Source organism: Mastigoproctus giganteus, chromosome 6 (assembly GCF_048544385.1).
Source record: "Mastigoproctus giganteus isolate SK-2022 chromosome 6, ASM4854438v1, whole genome shotgun sequence".
Lineage (NCBI taxonomy): Eukaryota > Metazoa > Arthropoda > Arachnida > Uropygi > Thelyphonidae > Mastigoproctus > Mastigoproctus giganteus.
Genome location: NC_143580.1, coordinates 166464559 through 166490103, shown reverse-complemented (window position 1 = coordinate 166490103; position 25545 = coordinate 166464559). Strand labels below are relative to the sequence as shown.

The 25545-nt window shown below is 36.1% G+C and overlaps 1 protein-coding gene across 1 annotated transcript in view; it reads left to right on the top strand.

Annotated features, from left to right (window-relative positions):
• The window catches only part of LOC150084729 (acid phosphatase type 7), a 214069-nt gene that overhangs the window by 149663 nt on the left and 38861 nt on the right, over positions 1–25545 (top strand). The window contains exons 9-10 of the mRNA XM_090375467.1: positions 1748–1876; positions 15804–15875. Coding sequence (XP_090231593.1) covers positions 1748–1876; positions 15804–15875 — 201 coding nt within the window. The remainder of the gene's footprint in view (positions 1–1747; positions 1877–15803; positions 15876–25545) is intronic.

Sequence of the window (25545 nt, the reverse complement as noted above, 5' to 3'; positions counted from 1 at the left end):
CTTCCACTGTGTGCTTTTTTCATTCTGGTGCACACCTATTTAGAAAAAGAAGGAAAAAAGTCAATCTTGAAGGGACCTCTTTGTGCAGCTGGTCTGTTATATGGGAAATAAGGGTTCATTGCATTAATTCTTTTAGCCAGTGATCGTTGTTAAGTTGAGGAATCATACGGTTCTCTTATGATTCCTGTATCCATGGGCAAAGTTAGCTAATCATTGATAATTAGGATGCCAGACAACTTTTAGAGCTCTCAAAAGTAGATGGCATTGTTTATAAACAACATTTATACAGGAACTTTCAAGTTATACAATGTTAGGAGAATTGTCTTAGCTTTGATTAACTCCTGTAGCTATCAGGATTTGCACCGGTGTTGCATTACTTTAAACAGCAACTTCAAAAGGTTAATCTAGCTTATTTAAAAGAGACCTGCCCGATGATGGACCACTAAGTCTCCACATAAGCTGTCATAACAGTGACTCATCTCTTAAATAAATGGTAAATTAATTTTTGGTAATATCATGTTTGAAAGTAGTGTAGGACCAGGAAAACTCATGAATGCAACGTGATAAGATAAACATGTTAAAGCCTGTCGACCGGGCTAGCCGGGTGGGTAAAGTGCCTGCCTGGCAACCCAAAGGTCGCAGGTTTGAATCCTGCGTCAAGCTTGGATCAAAGTACTGCAAAAACCTTGGGAGGTGCATTATGGCCACAGAAGCCGATGTGCCAACAACTACCGGAAAAAAAAAAAAAAAAAAAAAAAAAAAAGTTAAAGCCTGCTGATAACAATGAAGACGTGAAAGGACAAGACAGTCCTTCCAGTTTCATGTAATTTCAATAAGGCCACATGGTATTAGCTTTTTTTTTTTAGCTAACTTTGTACAGTTTCAAAAAGAAGTTATATAGTTTAATTATTTAATTGCACAAAATAATAACTGGTAAAATAATAATGAATATGATAGTGAGCTTAAGTCTTGCACTATAAAGCGCATTTTCCTACTAGATAAATGGAATATTCCTGGCATATTACCAGTGAGAGGACTATTAGGGAGGTGGACTTCAGACAAATGAACACCACAAGTTAAGATGTTCGTGGTGTTATTCACGGTCATCTGGTCTTTAACATACCCCTACTCTCATTTTTGTTTTCCCTCTTCTCTCACACCAGACTGACTAAATACAGCCTTCTGTTGGATATACTCGTCTTGAATTTGCACGACAGTTAAAGCATAACTGTTTCCCTTCTGCAATATCTCTGTACACATTATATTTACCATATTCAAATTTGCATCCAGTTCATCAGAATGACACATGTTTCTGATATTCTTATCTGTAAATTTGACTCAAACAATACCTTGAATTAATAAAATTTATTAATTTTACTCTTAGCATGAGTAAACACATGAGTGTCTTTTTAGGTTCAATTTGACCCCCAACACATTCCTTATAGTTGTTTAGGCCAGTTCTTATGTGCAGGGAATTTTTCATTTTGATATTAGTCTAGTTTTAGCAATCTCTGCACTCTCCACTCCATTACTTTCCTACCTTTCCATGTCCTTACAGACAGTTTCAGTTCTCACTGTATTACTGCTCTTCTAGGAAGCTGGGTTTTGGTGCTTAAATTACTGTTAGCAATAGCTGTTTATCACTGTTTTAGGATAAGATTAGTTGTAATTCATATAACATAAGGGTTTTTTTTTTTTTTTTTTTTTGGTATCTTTGATTATTTATGTTGCACCTATATTCTTTCAGATTAGGAAAGGCATTCCCTTTATTCATCTGTTTGGCCTTGAAGATATGTTTTATAAATATGGAGTTGATCTTGAATTATGGGCTCATGAACACGTTTATGAAAGGTTATGGCCAGTTTACAACAGAAATGTAAGTTCAATTATTGATGAATAATTAAAATTTTCAAATTGAGAAATCAGTTTTGTGATCATTTCTGAATTCATATTTATTCTTGCTCTCAAACTAGGAGGCAAATAATTAAATGTTAAAATAAAATGCAGATTTCATAAGACCTTATAAATTACAGCTTAAATAAAAATTATAAAAAAAAATACATTACCAAGGATATTTTCAATGTAGATGTAAAATGACTAACTTTATAATTTGCTCCCTGACAAAATTTACAATTTCAATGATAACATTGTCATGGAGTAAGTGAATTAGTCATGGCTCTTGGGTGCAAAAGGCCACAAGAAGATGTGAAAAGGTGCCACTCACTCGTTGTTACAGGAAAGTCAAAAAAAGGCTATGATGTTTCAAAAATGTGACACTCGTGCCACATTCAGTGCAAAAACTGTCACTCCTTGTTATAGGAAAATTTAAAAAAAGCAGTATGATGTTTCAAAAATGTGAAGCCATGCACTTAATGAGAGATAATAAATGCATAGATGGAATGCAAGATTTTGTGGGAATTCCTACAACACATAAACTGGAAAATGGCTTATTCAAAAGATGCTGGAAGTCCTAAAGAATGTGCACATAGAATTTTTACCATTAAGCACAGCATTAAAGCAGAGGTTCTGAAAATTCATTGTTTGTTGGTTCTGCCAAGGATAACCTAAAAGTTCAATCAACTGCAACTATCTTTGTTGGATGTAATATTCTTTCTTACAGCATCATGGAATTACTATTATACACACATTATTAAGAGCTGCTTTAGATAGGCTGGACTTAGTGAAATGTTAATAGAAGGGCAAGAAGAACAAAATGTGAATGATAACAGAACAAGTGCTGACATTTGAACTGACTTTCAAGAAAAAATGAACTTCTCTATCATGTTTGGGATTATGTCCATGCTTATGACTGCTCTGCAAGATGAAAAGAAGTTGGCAACCAGAATATTTCAGCAAAAATTGACAATAGTCATACAAAATCAATTACAACACTTTCTAAGGCAGTAAAGCACTTAAAAAAAATACTATAATTTTCCTGTAGACATTCCACAAGTTCCTTGTTTGGTAATGAGTAGCTTGTGGGTATTGAAAATACATATATGTCACAGTTGTTTGAAAAGAACCTAAAGCAGCAAACCATAGTGGTCTGTTCTGTCCAAAAGAAGTAGTGAGGTTATATGGATACAGTAGCTAATTTTGATAATTTTATTAATAATACAGGCACTCCCCAACTTAAGCAATACTCGACTTACGTTAATTCAACTTTACATAAGTTTTTGCTTGCTGGTGTAAACTTAAAATTGTGGAAACGCATTTTGCATTCCGTAGGAATAAATGGAGGTATTGTGAGCATTGTTTTTTTGGTAATTCGTTCCATGACCTCAGAAGTTTAAATTTTTGCTATATAACTAAACTATTTATCACTCTAAAAGGTCATTTTTATAATGGAGTGCTACCCTTTCATCGTTATCAAATGTTCCATTATAAGAATCAATTTTGAACGGCTTTGTGATAGTTTTCTAAAACACATTTCTGGAGGTCACTACCATAAAACAATAAAAACAATTTGCACTTTCCGGTTTATTTGTGCTTTTCTATTAGCACAATCTATTATAACAGATAGTAAACTCGATCTTCTTGCATATGTATAGCAAATGCAAGAAGTATTTGTATAGCAAATACTACCAATAGCTGGAATTGTGTGGGCTTTTACGTTATTATTAGCCATAATGGTGCAAGAAAGCCTGAGGCTTATGTTGCACCAGTCAAAAAAATTTGAGTACCATGAGACAGACAGAGAGAGAGAAGAGAGAGAGAAGGAGGGAATCACCAAAAAAGAGAAGACTGATGATATCCAGCTCAGGACCCTGGGGTTATAGTGCAATGTGTTCCCCTTCACTGAAATCTTCAATCATATAAGAAATATAAATAAATTTTCAGAATCTTCTCTTCATTCCTATTTATTTATTACAATGATGAAGGGAAAGAAACCAGCGGAAAGTGCAAGTAGTGGCAATGCTAGGAAACCAAACAAAATTGATTTAGAAATAAAGATGAAAATGATTTAAGTAAGAAGCAGGACAAAGTTTGTCACCTATTGCATGGGAATTAGGTCTCACTGCTTCAACAGTGAATACTATTTTAAAGGACAGTGAGTGTAGAAAAGAACATGCTAAAGAATCAATGCATTTAAGGTCAACAGTGATCACAAAACAGCATTCGGGTGCTATTTATCAAAGATGGAACAGCTATTAATAATATGAATGGAAAATCAGATTCAGAAGCGAGTGTCCCTGAGTCTAATGATCATTCAAGCAAAAGCAACAAGTATTTAAGAAGATATTAAGGATAAGTACAGCGAATCCCAAGCCAAGTTCGTGGCAAGCAACAGGTGGTTTAATAGGTTCAAGCATCGTGCTGGTTTCCACAACGTTAAAGTATTCAGTAAAGTACCCAGTGCCAATTCTGCAGCAGCAGGGAAATTTTGTGATATGTTTGGAAAAAAAACCTTCTAAATTTCCATAATCCTCAACCTCTGCAGCGCTGTACTTATCAGCTGGAGACATTGATTCTGGCAATGATGTTCAAAAGGTAAAACTTGCTGACATTATGCCTGTCCCCTCCCTTTTTTTGTAATTTTATAATTTTGAAATTTTTGTAATTTTTCCTGTGCATGAGATAAAAAAAAATTGAATAAATAATTCTATTTACATGTTTGTCAAACATTTTTTTTTTTTTTTTTTTTTTTTTCAATCAAATTCAGCAATCATAGTTGCAAGTGCTGCATAAGCATTTAGGGAAATTCTGACTTATGTAAAACTCGACTTACTCAGAGTTTCGCGAAACGCAACCCTTATGTAAGTCTAGGAGTGCCTGTACTTATTATTATATACAACATGATTATAAAAAAATTTGGAGCCTTATATCATTCAAAGTAGGATCTGTCAGAAACAACTGACACATTTCATTATTGGTTTTTCTTCCATATGTGCGGTAATGTTTCTTATGTGCAAGAACGAGTGGAAAACCTCTCAAGGCTCATTTCCCACTTTGGAGATGAGCCGTGGCTACCACCTAATCTTTTAGCAACTGATTTCTTATAGGGATATTTCAAGGTATTTTCGAGAGCCATGTGTACACAATTAAGCCACGAATTACTAGATATCAAGTTGTGTATTTGTGAAGAAATTTCCGAGATAAATGGAAGAAATGCTTCCTGCAGTTGTTGGACAGAGCTGAAGTTATGGAATATTTTAAATATTTGGCCATGTTTTTTAGTATGCAATATTAGATTTGTTTAATTTCATATCTCAGGTTTGCCAGCAGGTATAAGATGGTTGTTTATTAAAATACACAAAGTAAAACAGTCACCTGTCCACAGTGATTCTGACGGGTACAACATGGTGAATTAGGAAAGCATTGATATATGTAGAGATGGATGCAGTGTAAAGGTGCATCATAGGAATATCAACATGTACATTCTTGCAAATTGTCAGAGCTTTACTGAAACAATTTTATAAATAAATCTGAGGTTGCATGTGCATTAGACTATGTAAAGGATAATTTTGTGCAGGTATAGAAAGTGTTGCTGACGTCTTTGCTGCATTAGTTTTTTTTAAAAGGGACACCTCTTCTTCGCCATTGGACAGGACACGTTATTGCATTTTCAATATTTTCAAGATACAGTAGACTCTCGATTTTCCAGGATGATGGATGGTAAAATAAAAATCCTGGTTAATCCAAAAATACAGTAACTCCTCGACATACGTTCCAGGACCTCTTAAATAAGTAGAGTTTTGCGTAACTCGGGAATGACTAATAAAATATTGCTCCTATATCCGTGATATGCCAAAATTACAAAAACCACATAATATCCTCAGAAGAATGAAGAAAAATAGTTATATATTTTTAATTAGTTCAATTAAAAACTTTATCTGGGGTCAGTGGTGAAGTTGCTGGAGTGATACATAAAGGAAGAAATCGACAGTAAAAACTGATATACAGGGTGATTCACTACTAGTGCAACAAACTTGCAGGTGTAGGGGACACAAAGACGAATCGGAATCACATAGCATTGCAGGGTCCGAAATGCCTTCGTCATGCGGTAGAGGGTGTTGAACGGGAGGTCGCGTGAACAGCCCACTGGAAGTCAGCATTTGCAAACCGTTTCTGTTGAAGAAACCAAGTAGCAAAAGTCCTCCAGAGTGGATAATCCGCAGGCTCCAATGATTGGATGCATTGCAGATGGTATGAACTCGTTTGGTTTGTTGACAGTATCCTCCATACAGTGGATTGGGAAATACCCAATCGTTGGCCTATCGCTCGAGTACTTGTACTCGGATTGCCTTCTGCAAGACGTAGGACATTCTCCTCATTGTCTGGCATCCTCATCGTTCGCTCTCGATTCATGATACCTCTCTTGAAACAACCAGTCTCACGTAACCTTCTCATCATACGATTAAAATCGTATGATGAGGAGCACGCCTGTGTGGGAAACGTTCCTGGTACAAGCGCAGAGCGGCACGCCCGTTACAGTCCACAGCTCCATACGCGAGGTGCATGTCGGCCAGTTCAACGTTTGAATACTCGTCCATCCTACTGCCTCGGGAACCAGTTCGCAAATGCTGACTTCCAGCGGGATCGCTGTTCACGCGACCTCCCTTTCAACATCCTCTACTGCATGACGAAGACATTTCGGACCCTGCAATGCTATGTGATTCCGATTAGTCTTTGTGCCCCCTACACCTCCTGCAAGTTTGTTGCAGTGGTAGTGAATCACCCTGTATACACTGGCGTGCAAAACTTAAGGACCAACACTATTTCTAAAGATTACAACCACAAAATCAAATGAAACAGTCTGTGGCGATTTGCATAACTGTGGCCGTTCAGTAGAAAGCTGGTGCACATGCAAAAATTTGAATCATGATGAAAGGGCTCACATAAACAAATAAAAGCAGCATTTATGTGCAAATTACCGAATGGTGAGCACGATTGGTACAGACGTTCGATTGGTTTCATACCGTGCTACAGACAACGAAATGGCCAGTAGACAACATATGGATGACTTTACCCGAGGTTGAATAATTGGAAAGCTTGAGAAAGGTCGAAGTGCAAGGAGTGTGGCTGCAGAGTTCGGTATCGCCCAAAGCATCTCGCACATACGTGGTCGGCCTTCAGAACGACAGGTACAGCTGTTCGAAGGACCAGTAGTGATCGTCCACGAAAAACAATGTCCAATGATGACTGTTATATATTCCTACAGGCCAAGAGGGACTGACACCAGACAGCGGGATCCATTGCTAACCAGCTGCACAGGACACAGGATATCGCGGTTTACTGTGGCCAGGAGACTCCACAAAGGTGGACTGTTTGCCCGACGGCCAGTACGGTGTGCCCTTTAACACCTGCCCATCGGAGACACCGTTTACAGTTATGCATCAAACACAAGGACTTGTGTTTGATGCACGACTTCATCATCAGCGCAATGGGGTAAGGTACTCTTTACTGATGAGAGTAGATTCAGTCTCAGCAGCGATTCTGGATGTCAGCTAATCTGGCGAGAGGTTAGCACACGGTATCATTCCGCAAAAATCACTGAAAGGGATCGATATGGCGGTCGAGGTGTTCTCGTCTGGGGAGGCATTATCTGATGGACGTACACAACTCCAGGTACTGGAAGGCAGTACTGTAACCGGTGCACGCTACTGTACTGAAGTAATCCTTCCCCGTGTGCATCTGTTCCAAAGTGCTATTGGCCCCCAGTTCGTGTTTATGGATGATAACACCATACCCCCATCGCACTGCAGCTGTGAAATGCTGACATTGTTCGCATGGATTGGCCTGCCCGTTCCGCCGATCTAAATCTCATCGAACACGTATGGGTCGCTCTGGGGGAGATGCCTTGCGGCACATCCACACCCACCAGAAAATGTTCACCAGCTGAAGATGGCGCTGACAGAGGAATGGACGATGTTACTATAAGAAGTTATCAATAACATAGTTCTAAGTATGGACAGATGGTGCGAAGCCTGCATCGACATTAGTGGCGGCCATCTCTCCTACTAAGGACTACCTCTTCCCTTTGTTCCACCTTTGGCAGTGATGCATCTGTATCATGGTAGCCAGTGCTATGTTGCCATTTTTGAATAAAGTCCCTCTGTACTGTTTTGTTTCCATTGTTGTGCCGGTCTTGTTTCCTTCATCATTTCTGTACCTCACGAGGTTCCCTTGGTATGCTTTTCCCATATCCAGGCCACTCCTATGAGAAGCTACAGGTGAAAACCTGACTGGTCCTTATAAGTTTTGCACACCAGTGTATTTTGTAGCCTTGGTTATCATAGTTGACTTCATCGGTGCCGATAACTTCATTGCGTCTCGTATTCTGTCTTTGTCCTTTATTATTATGTTCACCGCTGCCACTGACAAATCTGAATTCCGCACGATACTCTTTAATGTTTGGCCATTTTCATACATCCTTGTTATTTTAATTTTCCAATCTAACTCGATCACTTTCCTTTTTTTGATAAATTTACTAGTACCCGCTGTCCATGATAACAGAAAATTAAATTTTCTGAAAAGAACTTCACAGGGTTAAAGCAAAAACTCACTGTTATCACCCCACACAAGCTCACATTTTACTAAAACACATTTCTGGAGGTAACTACCATAAAACAATTTGCATTTTCTGCGTTATTGGGCTTTTCTGTTAGTGAAAATCATTATAAACAGTAGTATACTCGATCGTATTGCATTTGCAATAATACCAATAGCTGGAATTCTGTGGGATTTTATGTTATTATGGTAAAATGTGTGTGCTCTTCACTGAAATCTTCAGTTATATAACAAAAACCTAAATATATTTTAAGAATCTTGTCTTCATTCCTATTTTTAAGCTTGTTACTCCATATCTCGCTTGAGCAATTTGTGCCTGCCGTGATCATCGGTATTGATTGCTTATTATTATTATTCTGTTTTAAATTTTACAGTCGTAAAAAAAGGAAAAAAAATTAACGTAAGTTCGAAGTTACCTAAGTTGGGGACCTACTATATCCAAAAATGTTTAGCAATCTACGTAAAAATGTATGGCGATAGATAAAAACTTACCACACACTACTCGCATGTCCAATGTGATGCTTCCCTTTATTTTTTTTTCGATGTTGATTTTAAATCTAATAGTTTCCCTTTATTTTTTACAATGTCGCATATGGTTTGGTAACCAACATTGTAATGGTCATTAATTAAGGGATGCACCGTTTTCAAACTTTTGAATAATTTCAAGTTTTTGTTTAATAAATTTTTTTCTCTTTCCGGTGCGATGGAACACAACCGAAGCAACGCACTAAAACAAACTAACATTTGTTCTCTCTTTTTTTTTTTTTTTTTTTTGAGCATCGCGTGTGAAGACAGTGGGGGGTTGCAAGATAATAATCTCCCAATGACGACTTTATAACGCCCTCCTTGTCGCTTATTTACGACTTGCAAAATATTTGTTTATACCTATTCTAGTTATTACTTGAATTTTATGATTTCTGGTTGATTTTTTTTTTGATTTTTTTTATTTGGAGTCTTGAAGTGTCCTGGTTAAACCGATCCCGGTAAATCAAGGGTCTGCTGTATTTCCAAGACAAGGTATAGAAGGTGCATTATAGTCATATAATGGCTATAATGCACCTTGTTATGGGGGGTGGGAGTTGAATGGTAGCTTATGCACCATTAAACCCCCATAACAACAACAACAAGATATAGAAGGATCTTCATAAAACACTTGGTGCATTTATGTATTAAGGTCTCAACTGACCCAAGCAGATGACTATGGTTTGCATCTGAGCTTTGTGCTACTGTTTTTTTTGTCAGGTTGGAAGAGGATAAGGAATAACCCAGCACCCTATGGGGAGATGAAGCACACTTCACTCTGTCAAAGTGGTTCTAACATACAAAATTGTTATCTGATCAAAACCAAATATCTATTCAGCTCATTAGATTCTCAACATGAAAATGTCAGTTCAGTATGAGTTCATCCCTGGTCCATACTTGTTTTGAGAAATTAATGGCACAGTAATGAAAAACATGTCATCATGACAGCAGATATATCTCAGTTTGTTATATGTCAAGGTCATACCAGTTCTACAAGAGCAACAGGTAGTGTAAAGCTGCATGTAAGAAAATTAGTTTCATGTAAGATGGCATTTTACTCCACACATTGGCTGCAAAATGAAAGAAGATTCTGAATAAAAATTTCCCTGTCAGGGTAAATCTTAACACTTTTCTATGCAAAAAAAAAATCACATCACTTTCTGTGCATGTGGACCCCATGGTTTCCACAAGCAAATTTCTGATTATGGGATACATAAAGTCCAGAGTTCATTCACAGGGATCCCCACAGCACTATCAATGCTACGGGTCTTTAATTAATTAAATAGTGACAAACCTCCCAGGAAAAACACATTCATCAGTGATCAGCCATATGAAATGTGTAGATGTTAGTGGTAATCATGTCGAAAGAATGTTGTAAAATAAATTTGTTTGTAATTTGGTTTTTATGAGCATTAGCAACTAAGGCCATATTGCTCCCGGGATATGCGGTGGTCATTTCTTGACCTTTTCGCATCCTCCGTATTTGGTGGTCACGGGCTCGAACCCCGGTCTAATCAAGAAGCATGTGCTACGCACTGCTGCTCCTGCCCACCTGTTTATGGAGGAGTCTTTGTACAAGTAATAAATCTTTTAGACAGAATATGATCATCTGTTCCTGATAGCACAAATTTGAACTATGCAGATCAAACATTGGATACCTTAGGTACGTACCCAATGTACAGAGGGCATTCAAAATGCTTTGCAAGCTGTAGTAGTTATAAATGTTTACTAACTCATATTTAATGCGCTTTTCTTTTTTTTTTTTTTTAAGGTAACAGAGTAATGGAAATTCCAGAGCAAGAGTTTGATGACAGATCAAAAGTTTTATCTTTGGAAAGAAATAACCTAAAACATAAATGGAGATTTATATGGAATGTGCTGTCATTATACTACAATTTCTAAATGATATAACAAATTTAAAATTGGCTGGAAATATTCCAAGGTGTGGATGACCATTTGGTGCTATCGATAATGAAGCAATTTTTATTTTATTATTATTTTTATTATTTATTTTTTTAATTAGCATTTGCTCACTTAAAATGGCTGAAAGATGGTTTCAAGGAAATTGACTGTATGTGATCATAAACATTGTGTTTAATCTTCCATTGAAATTTTGGTTCTTTTCAAAGCCAACCCAGAATATTTCTAGGACCATTTCTGGTAATGAGATGTGGTTTTATCACTGGGATTACATGATAAAACCAACCAAAACAACAGAAGAATACTTTGTTGCTACTTCCAAAAGAAATTTGGCAAGAGGTCTCTCTCTCTCTCTCTCTCTCTCTCTCTCTCTCTCTCTCTCTCTCTCTCTCTCTCAGGTGCCTCCGTAGCCAGGTGGGCAGGAGCAGCAGTGCATAGCACACACTTCTTGATTAGACCGGGGTTCGAGCCCGCGACCACCAAATATGGAGGATGCGGAAAGGTCAGGGAATGACCACCGCATATCCCCAGAGCAATATGGCCTTAGTTGCTAATGCTCCTAAAAACCAAACAAACAAACTCTCTCTCTCTCTCTCTCTCTCTCTCTCTCTCTCTCTCTCTCTCTCTCTCTCTCTCTCTCTCTCTCTCCTTCATAACAATGTCTGTTCATAGTGTACAATTACTCAGCATATCATTCAATAAAGTCACTGTAAGTAACTAAATATTTGGTATATTTATTTATAATTTCTTAAAATTTATACAGACTTTCAGATGATGCAGTTAAGGTTTTGAAGAGCATTCCAGAATTTTAGTTAGTAGGTATCAAAAGTCTTCAAGAAAAATGGAATGTGTGCATTGAAGTATAAGGACACTATATTAAAAAATAAATAACTGAAAATGAGCTTTTTTTTTTTAATGAGTTAAACTTTTTGGATGCCCCCCAGAAATATTCTAAAATTTCAACTCTTTTGAACAAGTACTTCAAGTGATACAAGGACAAAACCCCGTAAATTATTTTTAAATCACCCTGTTACCAAACTGAATTGGATTGGATATGTGCTGCAAGATGAGGAATTGATGAAAGATGTGGAGAGAAAAGTTGAGGAGAAAAGATGCAGAGAGAAAACTGTGATATAATGATGGATATGAAAGAGGAGGACTGAGGATAGTGAGGTATGGAGAGATAGTTGAGTATATACATGAACCTGCCCTTGGCAGAACACAAGTGATGAATGAAATGAACGTGTTACAATGCATGTGGGTGAAAAATAGCGAAATGACCTTGCACCAGCAGTATTCAGGTATATACCGCAATCTGATAATTAGAAGCTATTTTTAGAACAGATTGCTGTGTGTGTGTGTTATAAATTGAAGAAATCCAACATCACACTGATTTTAATATGCAGTTAACTCATTCATGCTGTATTAAATAACTTTTAATCAATATACTTGATTATTGTAATGAGCCTTATACAATGATTCAGATTCAGTTTGGAGAAAATAATTTTTTCCACTCTTTCATTCTCACACCACTGTCACTCGATTCAAATACACTTCCTGTTTAAGCAATTACTGAATGTGTGCTCTGAAGGAATGCACACCTAGAGGATATGACAACCTCTCATTTCTGGCACATTTTTTCTTTGTTTCTTACAGCAGCAAGAAGCAAGGTAAAATTTTGATTTGGAAGATATTTTCTGTATTTTAACCTCTCAGAGAATGATGGTTAGCATATTAACTATATAAAATGAAAGTCTAATACTGACCATAGGTGCAAGATGGGATTGTGTATATATATTTTTTTTTTTCACGCTGTATTTTGCTGCCCCCCCTTTCCTCCTCCTCACTAAATATCCAAAATCAATATATTTAGGATATAGTAAATGAAATCTAGGACAATACAAATGTGTATAAATAATACTAATGGCACAGATGTTTTGTGAAAAATAGGTGACAGTGATCATGTTAAGATCTTTTGCCAAGTAAGAATATTGAGTTAGTTTGGTCTGTTTTGATCAAAAATCCTCTTAATTTCACTATACATCATATAACATGTGCCAGTTACCTAAGTTTCTTGAGTGCTGCAATCACTGTACTTGTTGTCAAGAAAATGAATCTACATTAAAGATGTTTCTAGCAAAATATTGCTTTTTTTTTCTCCTCTTTGCTAGATTACTTGCAGCAACCTTACTCATGCAGAATTATTGCTGTAAAAGTCAAAATGATTTTGACCAATTAAAATCATCATTACAATAATGACCCTTAATATTAATATGAGTGACAAGAGAAACTCATCATCACAAATACATGGTACCAAGTTCCCAAAAGAAGAAGGTATACATGGAAGAACCCAGGAGACTCAAATATATATCAGCTAGATTATATCCTAGTAAAAGAAAGATATCGAAATCAAGTCAGAAAGTCCATAGCTTACCCAGATGCAGATAGTGATCACAATCTTGTAATGTTAAAGAGCAGACTAAAATTTAAAACACTAAAGAAAAGGAGCAACAGGAAGAAGTGGAATTTAGAATTATTAAAACAAGAAGAAGCAAAGCAAAAATTCAAAGACACAATAGGCGAAGCGGTACAAAAAAACCTTAATGAAAACAAAACAGTAGAAGAAAAATGAAAGTTTATTAAAGAAACCATCACCAGAGCAACAACAGAAATTGTAGACTTCAAAGGAACAGAAGCGAGGAAACCCTGGATCTCACAAGAAATATGTGCAAAAGTAGAGGAAAAAAGGAAATGGAAAACCAACAATACTGAAGAAGGTGTAGCAAAATATAAGAAATTAAGGAATGAACTACAAAGAGAATGTAGGCAAGCAAGGGAAACATGGTGGAGCAAGAGGTGTAGATTCATTGAAGATCTAGATAAAAAAGGCAGATCAGATCTAGCTTTCAACAAAATTAGACACTTCACAAGGAAGAAGGGAATAAGATCCAGCACTATAAACAACAAACATGGGTAACTTTTGACAGAACCTGAGAAATAAAAACAAGATGGAAAGAATATATCACCGAACTCTACCAAAAAGACAATCAACAAGAAATAGAAATCAAAAGGAGTGGCTCAGAAGACAACATGGGAGATCTGCCAATAACCAAAGAAGAATTTGAAGCTGCACTAAAAGCAGTACCTAATGGAAAAGCAGCAGGAATTGACTCCTTGCCCATTGAGCTCATTAAAGAGGGTGGTGATGAGATACATGAATGTATTTTCACCTTAACAAACCAGATGTACAAAGAAGGTTCGTGGCCTGAAGATCATTGCACAGCAGTCATGATCCCATTCCCCAAAAAGCACAATACCAAGGAATGCAGCCAACACCGGACTATTAGCCTTATCCCGTATGTATCCAAAATACTACTAAAAATAATAAAACAGAGAATCAGTGACAAAATTAACAGATATTTAGCACACAACCAATTTTATTTCAGGAAAGATAGGGGCAAAGAGATGCCATTGCAGCCCTAAGGCTCATGGGAGAGAGATTTATTGACCTAGGAAAAAATCTTTACATTTGCTTCATTGATTACGAGAAAGCCTTCAACAGAATACAATGGCCAAAACTCTTCTCAATCCTGGAAAAAATAGGAATGGATGAAAACATACTAAACTTAATAAAAACATTGTACAAAGACCAGAAAGCCATAGTATACATTGATAACTTGGAAACAGACCCAACAAAAATAAAAAAAGGAGTACGACAAAGCTGCCTACTTTCACCAGGGCTATTTAACCTCTATGTGGAGGAAATGATGGCAGAAGCCCTTGGAAACAGCAATTTAGGAGTGACCATAAATGGCGAACAAATAAAAGCAATAAAATTTGCGAATGATCAAGCAATTGTAGCAACCAGAAAGAGTGACCTGATCGAGATGTTAAAGCTGATCAACCACACAGCAGAGGCTTATGATATGAAAATTAAGTGCATGACATTCTCAAAGGACTCCAAAACTATAAACATCAAAACAGGAAACAATAATATTGAACAAGTAGCAAAATTTAAATATTTAGGACAAATGCTGAGCCAAGAGGTAAGATGCACCAATGAAATAAAAGCAAGAATTGGGCAAGCAAAACAAGCTTTCAAGGAAAAACAAAAAATTCTGACAAAGTATTTGAATAATCATATAAGGAAAAGAATTCTAAAATCCTATATTTGGAACATGGCCCTATATGCATCCAAAACCTGGACGATAAAGAAACAAGACGGACAAAGAATTGAAGCATTTGAGATGTGGTGCTGGAGAAAATTCAAGAAAATAAGCCCGAAGTCTTAGAAGAGCTAGGAGAAAAACGAAAAATGATAAACCTAATCAAGGAGTGAAGAGGAAGGTGGTTCGGACATAACCTAAGACACAGTGAAATGTTAAGCCTGATTATAGAAGGAAAGATTAATGGAACTAGACCCAGAGGGCAACCGAAAAACAATTTCATAAAGCAACTGCAAAGGGATACAACAACAAGATCATACCAGGACTTGAAGAAGCTGGCACTCAACAGAGAGATGTGGAAAAAGGTCATCAGTGCTACCAACCAGTCGTAGAGACTGAAGGAACCCATGATGATGAATATTAATATATTTTTAAATATGAGAAATTCTTTTAAAATAAAATTTCATGAACTTTCAATGCTTTCTCATGTTTTAAATTATTGGTGATAACCTTAGTTTGTTGTTTAAAATGCTAATTGGGGTAGGGGGGAATAACTGTTGGCATTGTTTTTGATGCTATTATTACATCTCTCTCTCTCTCTCTCTCTCTCCCCCCCCCTCCCTCCTTTTCATACATCAAGGCAACTTCAGTTTCAATTTTTAATTAAAAAAAAATTTTCTTTAGGTTTACAATGGTAGCTACAAGGAACCATATACAAACCCAAAAGCACCTGTCCACATCATTACTGGATCTGCAGTACGTATGATTTATTTGCTTTTTTTTTTTTAATTCAACTAGAAAATAAACATTATATCAACCCATAGTGAATCTCCCCCCCCCACACACACACACACAGCACACCACCAACTGCCCAATAACTAATTTTAATTGTCTTTAATTGTTATAATTGTATGAATATTTGTTGGAGAATAACATTAATAAATAATTGTCACTTGATATTTGTGTTATCCAGATGATTGCCTTTGAAATTCACAATAAGAAAATAGTACATAACCTATTCTATTCTTATATATTGTTTATTATATGGAGGTGGGATTCAAATTTGATCCGTAATTTATCATTTTTTTTGTAAAGAACAGTGTGGATCACTGTCATATTTGCATGCATTTGCAATCATATTGCAAGATGGCAACTGTATAGGTTAGAAAGTGGGACAGTGAAGAGTGGCAATTAGTCACTTAAATTTAAAAAAACAAAGATCAGTGGGTAGTATTCACTGAATATTTGCAGTACAGTTAGGAAAAAATTATTGTTGAAAATATAGGTATTAGGAGTGGAATTCTACCTTAAAGGGTTTTGTCAATGATATGCAGGAATTTTTCTAGCAGGAATAAGGAGGTTATTATCCCATTGTATAAGGCAATGCTAAGGCCACATCTTGAGTTTTGAAGGTAGATGTGGATCTGTTTGAATTAGAGTAGAGAAGAACAACAAAATTAATGAGGAAAACAAAAGGGTGCTCTTAGTGGGTAGTTGTATGGTGGAAGAAACTTCCAATCTGGTGCTGTAGAAGTTGGTAGTTTGTTCCACCAATTTGTCTAGTTCTTCCTTGAATAAATTTGTCTGGATAGGAAAAACTAGACAAATTAATAGAAAGAGGATGGAGAGGTAATATGGGATATTTTTTTTTTTTTTTGCCAATGCTGCATAACCTTGCTTTCTTGCATCAAACTACTATTAGTATTCTAGCTGATATTCATAGCACACAATTCAACCAACTATATCAGTCCACTCTCTCCTTTTGTAGAATTATAAAGTGTGATGATCTGTGGCTTCCCTCCCAAACTATTAAAACATCAATTTCGCCCCCTGTCAGAATAATGTTTTGGCCTTTTTTTTTTTTTTTTTTTTTTTTTTTTTTTTGGTAACGTAAGGTATTTTTGTAATGCCCTCCTAGAATGTAAATGCACTAGGGTTAGCTTATTTATTGTTCATAGCCACAAACTCTACCAGAATTTCTCTTATTTTCCGTGATAATACCTACATAGGCATATGGTGAACATTGAGAAGGTTTTGGATAGTAAAAAGCATGGCATTGTGTTGAAAAGCAGTGTTCTGTTGTACGAGAAACTGTACTTGTCTGGACATGGTGGAGTAATGTACACAGTACCACCTCTTAATGCCACTCAGCTTTCACAAAATGTAAAACAATATAAATGGAGGGGGAGAAAAAAACTGGACATACAAGATTAAAGACTATTCGAAAGGTACAAAAGAATCACTACTAACCAGTGAGTCATCAGGATTAAATATTTTTCTGTTGGTCCTACCAGGTTAACAAAGTGTACTAAAAGCAATAAGACCAAAAAGAGAAATGTCACTCTTTATTTCGATTGGATAGCAAGTATTATACAGCAAATTACATCCAAGTTAGTTAATCTATGCAGTACATTACAATTCGGGCATGTCTGATTTTTTTCTTAAATGTTTTTTTTTTTTTTTTTTTTCTTCTTCTGTGATCAATAGAAGTGAAAAGTAAATATAGTTACCTTCTTATTGATTAATTACTATTTTAACTTTATAGAACACTTAATAAAACTATAGTTTTACCTTCTCTAAATGTAGCCATTCAGTTTAATTGCAATTGTATAATACTTATTACCCTTCTCTCTCTTTTTTCTTTTCTTTTTTTTTATTTCTTTTCTCTAAGAATTTCTTTTTAAAATTTCTTTTCTCTAAGAATTTCTTTTTAAAATTTCTTTTCTCTAAGAATTTCTTTTTTAAATTTCTTTTCTCAAATGTATCTCTTCACAAGCAACATATTTATGAGCCTTACGTAATAATACAGGCAAAACTTAAACAGACTGTCAAAAGCTAACAATACTGCCTTAAAACTACATAATCTATGAATTACTTTTTTATACAAATTGTATAGAAAAAATTAATTAATTGCTGGATTTTTAATGACATTTGGAAATGACTCAGCAAATATTTTTAAAGGGCATAATGGAAAATTTCATGAAAATCCATCTTCTGGGAGTCAAGTTGTTACATTAGCATTAGTGGAGGCATATGATGCAAGGAAGCACGCTTATACAGCATCAGCCAGAATCCCATTTCACCCATCCATTTGCTCCAAAAGTTTGTCTAATTCTTCCTTTAATTTATTTAAGTTATCAATTTCCACGACAGATGGAAGTTTATTTCAGCAATCAACCACATGCTGGGCTAAAGGCAAGTTTCTGCACATCTATCCTGCAACTGTCTTTCCTCAATTTGAATTTATACCCCTCAGGTGCAGAATCTGAGCCAAGAGGAAGAATCCCATCAGCATTGAGCTTGCTCAAACCATTCAAGCCCTTATACACCTCAATCAGATCACCTTGAAAGTGCCTAATCTCCAGATGCTGCAATTTCTAGAACTTAAGCCTTTCTTGGTAGTAGTAGTAGTAGTAGTGGCATGTGATGCAAGAAAGCAAATGTATGAGCTTATGCAGCATCAGCCAACAAAAAAAAAAAATCACACCATTCTCTCCAAATGCCTGTCCAGTTCCTCCTTAAATTTATTCAACCTATCAACTTCCACAACGACAGATGGAAGTTTGTTCCAGCAATTAACCACCCGCTGGCTAAAGGCAAATTTCCGCACATCTATTCTACATCTGTCTTTTCTTAATTTGAATTTATGCCCCCTTAGGTTCGTAATCTGAACAAGTGGAAGGATCCCATCAGAATTCAGCGTGCTCAACCGATTCAAGGCCTTATATACCTCAATCAGATCACCGCGCAGGTGCCTAGTCTCCAGCCACTGCAATTTGCAGAACTTAAGCCTCTCTTGGTAAGAGGATCCCTTCATTCCCCTCACCAATCTTGTTGCCTTTCTCTGTACATGTTCAAGAAAATCTACATCCTTCCTAAAATGAGGCCTCCAGACCTGTACACAGTACTCAAGGCGTGGCCTGACCATTGCCTTATAGAGAGGGATAATCACCTCCTTTTCCCTGCTAGCAAAATTCCTATATATCATGGACAAAACCCCATGACCTGCCCTGGCAGCCTGTCTACATTGCTCAGAGAACTTCATATCTGACTGCACAATTACTCCCAGGTCTTTTTCATTTTCTACCACCTTTAGTACCACACAGTTGGTACGTTTCTCTGGGGGTTACTTCTACCCATATGCAGTACTTTACATTTGTCAAGGTTAAACTTCAGTTGCCACTTCTTAGCCCATCTGCCCAAATTATCTAGATCCTGTTGCAGTAGCACACTGCCATTACTGTCATTAACAACCCTGCCAACCTTTGTATCAACTGCAAACTTCGACATTAAGCCTGATATACCTTCATCAATATCATTGATAAATATACAAAACAACAGTGGACCTAACACCGAACCCTGTGGGAACTCCACTAATAACATTAGTCCCAGAAGAGCAGCACCCATTGATTACCACCCTCTGTCTTCTCCAACTTAACCATCCTTTTATCCATTGTAGCAACTTACCCTTAATACCATTCTGCTCCAATTTTATATTCTATTTATATTCTATCTACAGAAGAAATTTATTTTCTATCTATCACAAAATAGGCTGATAAAAGAAAACACTGACTTGTGTTAAACTGAAAACTACAAATATCAACTGAAGTAGTCTTACCAAAATCAACACTAATAAGCCATTTACAACCTAGTTGTCCAATATTTAGAAGAGTTATGATTTTAAAATAAAAGTATAAAGTAATTAGTCAATATAACTCTAAACATCTATGTTTGATTTTTTAGTTACATCCAAATTTTTAATTGACCTAACATTTTATACTCAAAACAAAAGTTAGTTGACCATTGTAGTATGTACATTCTTCACTATTCTGAACAAATATATTGGGTTACAATTTTTAAAGTTGATAGCCTTTATGGCAAGAGCCACTATTCCTTATTCAAGGGTAAAGCTTTATTTGGAGAATGGCTGCTATATAGTCCACTAGACCAAAACTGTTTATAAAGAGACTTTTAGAGGTTATACTATTGTATAACCTTACTGCTTCTACTCTTCCAACTGTGACTGGAAGAAGTCTGAATAGGGCATGCACGTGCACATTATATGTAAAAATTTTGTAAACTCATACAATTTGTTCCCTCCAAACTTTTCCTCATCTATGTTAATGCCCCATGAGTACTCAAATTTATCTCTAAAATATATAAAACTCCCATAAACTTCTTAATTCATTTCACAAATATATATGGTCTTAGCTATAATCATAGTGATGTCCATTTTCTTTTTTCAACAGAATTTGGTTATTACTTGCCTCAACTACAACTCATCTCATTTGTCTCACTTACCTACTGTATTCCTTTCAGTTTAAAGGTGATAGGGCAAGAGCCTCATGCTACCATGTAGTATGAGGCTATTGCCCTAAAATATACTCTATAGTCTATACTTCTGCATATCTTATATTGTGGGCTGACTGGGCTAGCCGAGTGGGTCAAGTACCTGCCCGGCAACCCAAAGGTCGCGGGTTCGATTCCCGCCTCGGGCTTGGATCAAAGTACTGCAAAAACCTTGGGAGGTGCAATATGGCCACAGAAGCCGATGCGCCAACAACTACCAAATCAAATCAATCTTATATTGTGGTGTTATACTTCATAACTAGGTTGTCACTATTGCAACACCAAGGTACCTGTCCACCCACCGATGAGAAACCAGTTAAGCTTTGAAACGGTGCCATATAGGTGGTGGTATCTGCCGAGAATAAGTAACAGCAGTCTTCTCTACTGGTGAAGTGTTACTTATTTGAGATAGTACAATATCTCAGCAACTAGTGAAAGTATTCACAATATGAGATATAATTAAAACTAAGGCTATTGCACTAACCTATATGTTTGTAAAATACAACCTATTAATGAATGGATATAATAGAAAAAAATAATGGGGAAAACTTAATAGGATGGATAATAACTGAGCAAAAATAGTAAAGAACTGGAGACCCATCAGCAAACAAAGTAGAGGAAGGCCAAGAAGACAATGGGAGGATGATCTATCCTAACCCAACAAGCAGCATGCTTAATGGGAAAAGAAGGAAGAGGTTTGGTAGTTTCCTTTCTGACTGCTCACTGCAGGTGATGGTAGATCTCTCTCTCTCTCTCTCTCTCTCTCTCTCTCTCTCTCTCTCTCTCTCTCTCTCTGTTCTTCCTTCTTAACTGATGAGAATTCCCCAAAGTTCTTTTCTTTCTTTGGTCTTCTCCTGTATATCAGTGCCCTTCCAAATCGGATCCATATTTTTGCTGATGATGGCATACTACATTTTACTTTTCAATTTGTGAACCCATACACAAAAAACTACAGCTTCTTGAATATTTACCATCAATTCCCTAGATGCTGATCTCCAGGTAATTCTCCACCAGGGAGAAGAAAACTTACTTAATTCTAAAACAGTCATGTCTTTCTTGAAAGAATGATTGTGCTATTCCATGCTCACATTTAACGATACACAGATTTTTAGACAGTACTGCATATCTTTAAGTCTAACTTCTGACCTTTCTTGACATAAAGGTATCACAAATTTTTGCACACAAAAAAAAAACAAACTAGCTTTTCTCTTATGTTCTCAGCATTACTTTCCAAACATCCAACCATGAAATACTTTCTCATATTTGTGGTGATGGTGCCCCAAAACCTTTCTCAAGCTTTTAGTCTCTATCACTGGTGAGCTGCCAACTTTTGATCAATAGATTTGCTGTGTGTGTGTGTGTGTGTGTGTGTGTGTGTGTGTGTGTGTGTGTGTGTGTGTGTGTGTGTGTGTGTGTGTGTGTGTGTGTGTGTGTGACAAAAAAAATGCGTGTACCCTGTGTGCACAAAAGATGTTTTTTTTTTTTTTATGTGAAAATGTCTTTGACGAAAATCAAAACTGTTTAAATTTTTAAAATTGAACTGCTAGAACCAAAGGTATGAATGATGTAACGTTTTGTGCTCATGCCCACTACTTACTCTACTGAATCAATGTTAGTGACTGAATTAGCATCATTTAGGAAGTGACGTCATTTGCATCATTTCCATCTCACATTTTCAATACCAATTGGTTTTACTTCAGTCCAAAATGTTTAGTATGAACGATGTAACGTTTTATGCTCACGGCCACTACTTACTTTACCAAATCATGTTAACATCCAGAGATGCCCTCCTATTTGTACATACGTTGTTTGTCAGAGAAAATTCCCTCTTGGCTTTGGATGAATTTTTTTTATTTTTTTTTTCTGCTGCTACTTATGATCAATGGAATATTTCTTCCATTTTCAATTCTGTTAAGTTGAGGAGAACATAAATATTAGAATCGTCTAGTAAGTTGTAATTTTTCATCTTAAAAATATGTTCATAGTTGAATTTTTTTTTTTTATTCAGGTCAAGAGAAAGTTATATCCATCCATGGACAGCACCCACATACTAGAAGGATAAACGTAACCATCAAGATTTAATGTAATTGGCTGGTGCCATAGGGCTAATAATAATATGGGATAATATAAAATGTACATAAATCAATAAAACTAATTATAATGGGCCGTGATACCAAATAGTTACAATATAAATGTTTCTAAATACATTTATACTCCTTGAAGGGATGCCGAAAGGGGTAATAAAAGCTGTCTGAAGCATGGGAAGGCACAGACCAGGTTCCTTTATCAAAGGTGCCCCATGGAAAGCGATAGTGAGTTGAAAGATCTAAAATTGTAAAAAAAAAAAAAAAAAAAAAACCAAAAGAGTTGGCAAAATTTTTTATTCTGTAGGCCTTGTCCATACAAATTGCCATAGTGCTGATGTTAAGCCATTGAAAAATCTAATTGTGTTCAATTAGATTAATAATGCTTCTGTTAATCTTGGGTAAAATGATGAGGCAATCCATGTTGGGAGCATCTACTCTAAGTGACATAAATTTAGAGAGAGTAATTATATTACGAATGATGATTATTTTCTTTCAAGCAGCATTCCTACAGTGAGTAGTATAGCCATAGAAAAAGTAAGGGGATATTCTGAGGTTTTATTGAGGGATTGTAAAAATCAATACTTAAGCCACAGGTATGTTGTTGGAGAAGATGACCAAATTTGTGATGCATATAAAGCCATCAGTACCACACAAGTTTGAAATTGTTGAAACCCATTAGCTCCTGGATTGTTGAGCATATGGCAGCAAAGAATTTATTTCTTTCTTCCTTGAGGTGCAATTAAAAAGACAGTTTCATATCCCAGACTAAACAGAGATCCTTGTAGGAGTTGACATTTTTAATTTTGAATCCATTGATTTGAGATAAGCAGTGGGTCTATCTTTCTTCACTTTGTGAACATCAACTGGGACAATTTTTCAGCATTTAGTTCAAGCCCAGTTGGCCTAAGAAATGTATTGATAAATTTGTTACATGGCAGCTCTTTTGACTGTAGGTGCTTCAGATGACCTGCATGAATGAAAAGCCTCATATCTTCAGCATATGGTATCATATTTTGTAATTTGCAAGGAGAGGTTCTAAAGCCACTAAAAACAGCCCTGCAAACGAAACATTATCCTGTGAAACCCCTATCAAGACACTATAGGATCTTGAGAGTCCATTATGATCTATAAAGAGCTGTCTTTCCTATAGAATATTCTTGATCACAATGAGGAGATTATCAGAGAGTCTGAAATATAATTTTCCAGGATTTTAAGTAAAGCTTTAATGGAAACTGTATCATATGCAGGTTTGACATTGAGAAAAATTGTCAGACTGTGCTTTCAGATTGAAAGCTTCCTGTATGTGAAAAAGAGTTTGAAGCAGATTGGTGGTTGTAGATATACAAGAGTTAACAGTGTGAAGATTGCAAGGCTTATGATGAAACAGTGGCCAGTAAGCTGCACCAAGATGACCTCAAAAGGTCACCCTGGCGTTCATAAAAATTTAAGAGCATCACTGTTCTTAATTTCATTAAAGATGTGTAAAAAAAAAAATCCACAATGAAGACACTAGATATTTTAATCATAAACAGGGGAAATCCATCAGACCCAACAGTAATTTGTTTGGTAACCCATTGATGACTTTCACCAGATTTTCCTTTGTTATGTTAATTCAAGAAAGAGGAGCCAAATCATGTAATGGGATTATGAGGGCATAATTAGATTCATCATTCACATCAATATCACTGGAGATACTGTCTGTCCACTCATTGAAAATATTTTTGTCTGTCTAATCCTCATTGTAATGTTTGCAAATGGGCATTTTGAGCATAACAGGACATCAGCTATGTACAGTCAGTCCCCGTAAACACGATAGTTGTGTTCCTAGAAACCCTTGTGCAATGTAAACAACAGGCCCTATGGGAAAAATAGGGTTAGGCGCCAACCACTCAAGATTGAACACACATTTGTAACCAAAACATTACCAAGCACAATAAATAATCGTAATAAAATACTTACATATTTTATTATGACTATTACGTGATAAAATATTGCTAATGCTTTTGCTTCTATCATAAGAAAACTTGTTTTTTGTTTGATTTTCTATCCAAAAAGATGACAGCCATTCCATCTCTTCCAATTCCTTGTCTTAATCTAATGGATTTTAATTACACTTTGAGTTGTTCCTCCTATGAAAGTTTATTTTCTCTGCATTCTTTGTAATTCTCGGCATTGCCTCATTTAGGCCTGTAGCACATGCAGTATCACATGGTCTTTCATTTCGCTCAGTGTTTCACAATTTCACATTTTTTTCTCTATCAACAGAGGTGGACTGGCCATGAGCTTTACCAGGAAACCACGGTGGGTGGGTCGGAGGCCGGTATGATTTTGGCCATAAACGCTAGTATGAGGCCACTACAAATTTTCCCGGGTAAGAATTTTTGATCCAGTCCGCCTCTGTTTATCGATATTGCTTTTCTTTTTCTCTCTGAATCTGTAGTGTCTTCACCGGACGCTTCCTTTTCACACCTTTTAAGTATTTTACTCATTTTTAGGGAATAAAGCACAATTACAAAATGAGGAGGCATGCTTGATACACATAAACAAAGCTGCACGTGTGTAGCAACTGAATAAACAACACCGTAAAGGCAGAGACACACTATGAACACCTCACTAGCTCACATTTTACTAAAGCACATTTCTGGGGGCTTTAGTAAAATAATAAAAATATAATATAATAAAAAATAAAAATAATAAATAAGTATAATAAAATTAAATAATAAATAGTAAACTCGATCTAATTGCTTTTGCCTTCAAACAAGAAGCAAGGCCATTAGCAGCTTCTTCAAGTGGGAGGGTGGTCAAGATGATTGAACTGGTTATAACAACTTAAGAAAATTAATCAAAAAGACAGATTTAGTTAGAATGGCATCATCCTTAGGTAGTATAGCCTTGAATGTAAACACAAAGGTGAGCCATTTGTGGTCAGAATTGTAGGGGTCAAATTTGAGATACAATGAATCTGAAGCTTAGTTTCCCCTTTTTAGATT